The 3,154-nt window shown below is 62.1% G+C and overlaps 1 protein-coding gene across 4 annotated transcripts in view; it reads right to left on the minus strand.

The window, feature by feature from the left end:
* The window catches only part of LRP2 (LDL receptor related protein 2), a 190,112-nt gene extending 189,320 nt beyond the window's left edge, over nt 1–792 (minus strand). For all 4 annotated transcript variants that reach the window (XM_024756639.1, XM_024756637.1, XM_024756638.1 and 1 more), the window contains exon 1: nt 600–792. In XM_024756639.1, the coding sequence (XP_024612407.1) occupies nt 600–675 (76 nt within the window). In that variant the 5' untranslated portion in view covers nt 676–792. The remainder of the gene's footprint in view (nt 1–599) is intronic.
* Between the last annotated feature and the right edge of the window lie 2,362 nt (nt 793–3,154).

A 3,154-nucleotide genomic window follows, 5' to 3' on the forward strand; every position in this document is an offset into this window, starting at 1 on the left:
CGCTGCAGCACATCAGCCGCTCTCTCGACCAATCCCACCTCCCGGCCTTATCTTGGCTCGTAAATGATCTTTATCGAAATACGGTCTCTTGGGGATCACGGCGAGACCAAGTTTCGCTGCTGAAGAGAGGCGGGGTGCTCGAGCCCGCAGCCTGGGCGCGCGAAGGGACTCGCGGGCCGGGCGCTGCAGGTGGAAAACTGCGCACCGAGCAGCGCCAAGGACCGCTCGGCCCCGGAGAGAGTAAACCAGCGGGGGGAGCAGGCTGCGGACTCGCGGGGAGAACCGCAAAGTGCCTTCCAGAAGGGTTGGGACAAACCCCGATGGGAACAAAGGCGGGGTCCCCGTGGGGTGCGCTGTCACCGAAACCGGAGGGGCTGCTTTCTCAAGTTTGCGACGGCTCACTTCCCGGGCGGGCGAAAGAGGGGCGCTCCCGCTCTGCCAGCGCTGGGCAACCTGAGCGCCCCAGGGGGAGCCGCCGCGCCGCCGCCCGCTCCTGGCCTCTGCCGGCCGCGGTCCCCTCCGCCTGTCCGCGGACCCGACCCTGCCCCAGGCGGGGAAGTCCGGCGGTCCGCGCGGAACTCCGGCCGGTGAGCTCTTACCTCGGCCCCTGGCCGGCGCCAGGCAGGCGGCGAAAGCCAGCAGCAGCGTGCACACCGCCGACGCCCTGCGCTCCATCCCCGCGACGGTCCGGGTCCCCGGCCTCGCCGTTCCTTCCCCGGGAGGTGGGCGCGCGTCGCACTCAGCACTGCAGCGCCTCCGCTGGAGAGCACTCCTTCAGGCCCGCACCTCGGCGGGCTCCCAGTGGCAGAAAGCCGGGCCCCGCGCCCGAGGCATCCCGTTTTCTACCCGCGCCAGTCCCCACCCTCCAGACAGTGCATAAAGCCCTTTAGACCCGCCCGCCCCGGAACTAGCATGCGGGAATCCCGCGGGGCAGGCCCCCTGCCGCCCGGCCCGCCCCCTGCACTTTGCAGCTCCGAGAGGAGCGGGGACCCGAACACACGCGTGCACACTCACGCATGCACTCCTACAGAAACAGCCTCGCGCACACAGAGGCACATACTCCTCACACGCAGTCTCATACGCTCCCTCGCGCGCACACACGCACACGTGCACGCACACTTCCCAGGTACACGCGGTCATTCATACGCGCACACACGCCCCTCACAGTCACACACTCACATTGACACACTCACACGCGGGCAGGATTTGCCTCCGCACTGAAGTCCGCTAGGCGGTCCACGCGGATATCTGCCACCTATACAGTTTTTGAAAAGGGGGGGAAAAAATAGAAGGACGAGAAGGGAAGGGGAAAGAGAAGTAAAGAGGCTGCTGGAGAGGTTTGAGACCATTCTCTAGTCTGCAATCCTCAGGCTCCCTCGGACACTTCGGTTTCCCCCTTAGGGCGCTGAGATGGGGTTTTTACAAGTTATGGGGGGAGTTGGATCAATATTGGGGGCAGGGGGCGCCTCGGATCCTTGTTTAGTTTTCTTAAGCACCACGTCTACAGGTGTCACAGCCAAATCGCACTTTGTACAAATCTGTCCATTTTGAAGCAAAATTGAAAGAATGGACGTCTTCTCGATGATGCTGGTGCCCCTTTATGTGAGGGAGAAACGTAAGGGGTTCAGAGGGCCCCGCAGTTCCTTTCTTTGGGGCAGCGTTAGCCAGGGTGGCGAGGGCGGGGGGTGGGCGGCCACCAAAAGCACTGTGAGCTAACCTTACAGCTCACCCGATATGTGACTCCAGTGCCCACAGAAAGAAGGAGGGCTGGTGCAACCTCTTTCCTGGCCACTGGGAGCCCTGTGTGAGGAGGGGCCGTTTCCGGGCCAGGGGTCACCCCAGAATTTCCTGCCCCTGGAGCCAGGCCCTGGTCCAGGGAGTCAGCAGCCCATTCCCTCAGCCAGAGGGGCCGTGGACGTGAAGGCGGCAGCCCAACACCCACGTAGTCCCCCGAGCATGGATCTTGTGGGACTCTGCTGACCCCCAACAGTCGGAATTTAGTGGTTGGTGAAGCTTTGCGGGGAGGTGGAAGGGAGAGATAGGTATTATTTTTGAAAGACGAGACGAGAGAAATAGCCACAGATAGAGAAAACTTCGCCTTAAAAAGAGTAGGGTGCGAGAAGGGGCGGGAGAGATTCTGTGGCTTTCTTTTCGAGGACTGGGAATCCAGAGTTCTCTGCTCTGACCAAAGTCACTGGAACGCTATGTGCCTCCCTGCACAGAGTCTGGCGCTGGGCGGCGCCGAGGAGTAGGCAGGATTGGGGACCAGAGGGGCAGGGGGGGGGCTGGGAAGTAAGGGGGACGAGGCGAGTGGGAGGAGGGAAGGGGCGAGGGGGCAAGAGGCTGCACTTTAGTCTCAGCGGGTGATTTATGCCGGTTCCGGGCGGCCGGGGCGATGGTACGAGACCGCGCCGGGGTCAAGCCGCTCCGACGCCCGCCGGAGCCGCGCTGCATAGTCAATGAGCGTCCCCGCACCACCGAGTTACAAAGAGCTGCGGCGGGCGAGGGAGGCGCGCGCCTGGAGCGGCGCGCGGGCGGGGGCACAGCAGGCGCGGGAGGGGCTGCGTCCCTCCCAGGGCGCGCGTGGGCTCGCGGAGGTGCGGGAGGGTGAGCGCAGGCGCGATGGTGGGGGGGAGGGTTGTGTCCTTTCACTGTAGCAGCCCCCGCTCCAAACATTCCTTTCTGCACTGAAGGGTTTCCCTCATTGTTGTTGTCTTTGTGCTCCAGTGTTGCCAACTTACTGGAATTCCTGACGTGGTTGCACAGCAGGGCTCAGGCTGACCGTACGAACCAGCTGCGTTTGTGTATGGGGCCGACCCCGCCGTTAATCCCAGAATAACGCCGGAGAAGGGGGGAAGAATGGAGTGGGGTGGGAGGGAGTGGAGCAGATAAAGGGGTGGGGATGGAGGCTAAGGGACCAATAACGAAGCACGGCCCATCATTCCCAACACTGTATGTAAACTCACACATCCACACTCTTTTCCACTAGAAAACCCCATTTTTTCAATACAGTTCCAAACTCGTGCCACTTAAAACCAAGCGTCTTTTACAGCCTGCACCGTGCGCATGTCTTTATCTCCGCATCTATACCTGAGAATGCCTGTTGCTAGATTTGGAGGATTACAACTAAGGACCAGCATCCGGCAAAGCACAG

Source organism: Neophocaena asiaeorientalis, unplaced genomic scaffold (genome assembly GCF_003031525.2).
Source record: "Neophocaena asiaeorientalis asiaeorientalis breed wild unplaced genomic scaffold, Neophocaena_asiaeorientalis_V1.1 scaffold6, whole genome shotgun sequence".
NCBI classification, from domain to species: Eukaryota; Metazoa; Chordata; class Mammalia; order Artiodactyla; family Phocoenidae; genus Neophocaena; species Neophocaena asiaeorientalis.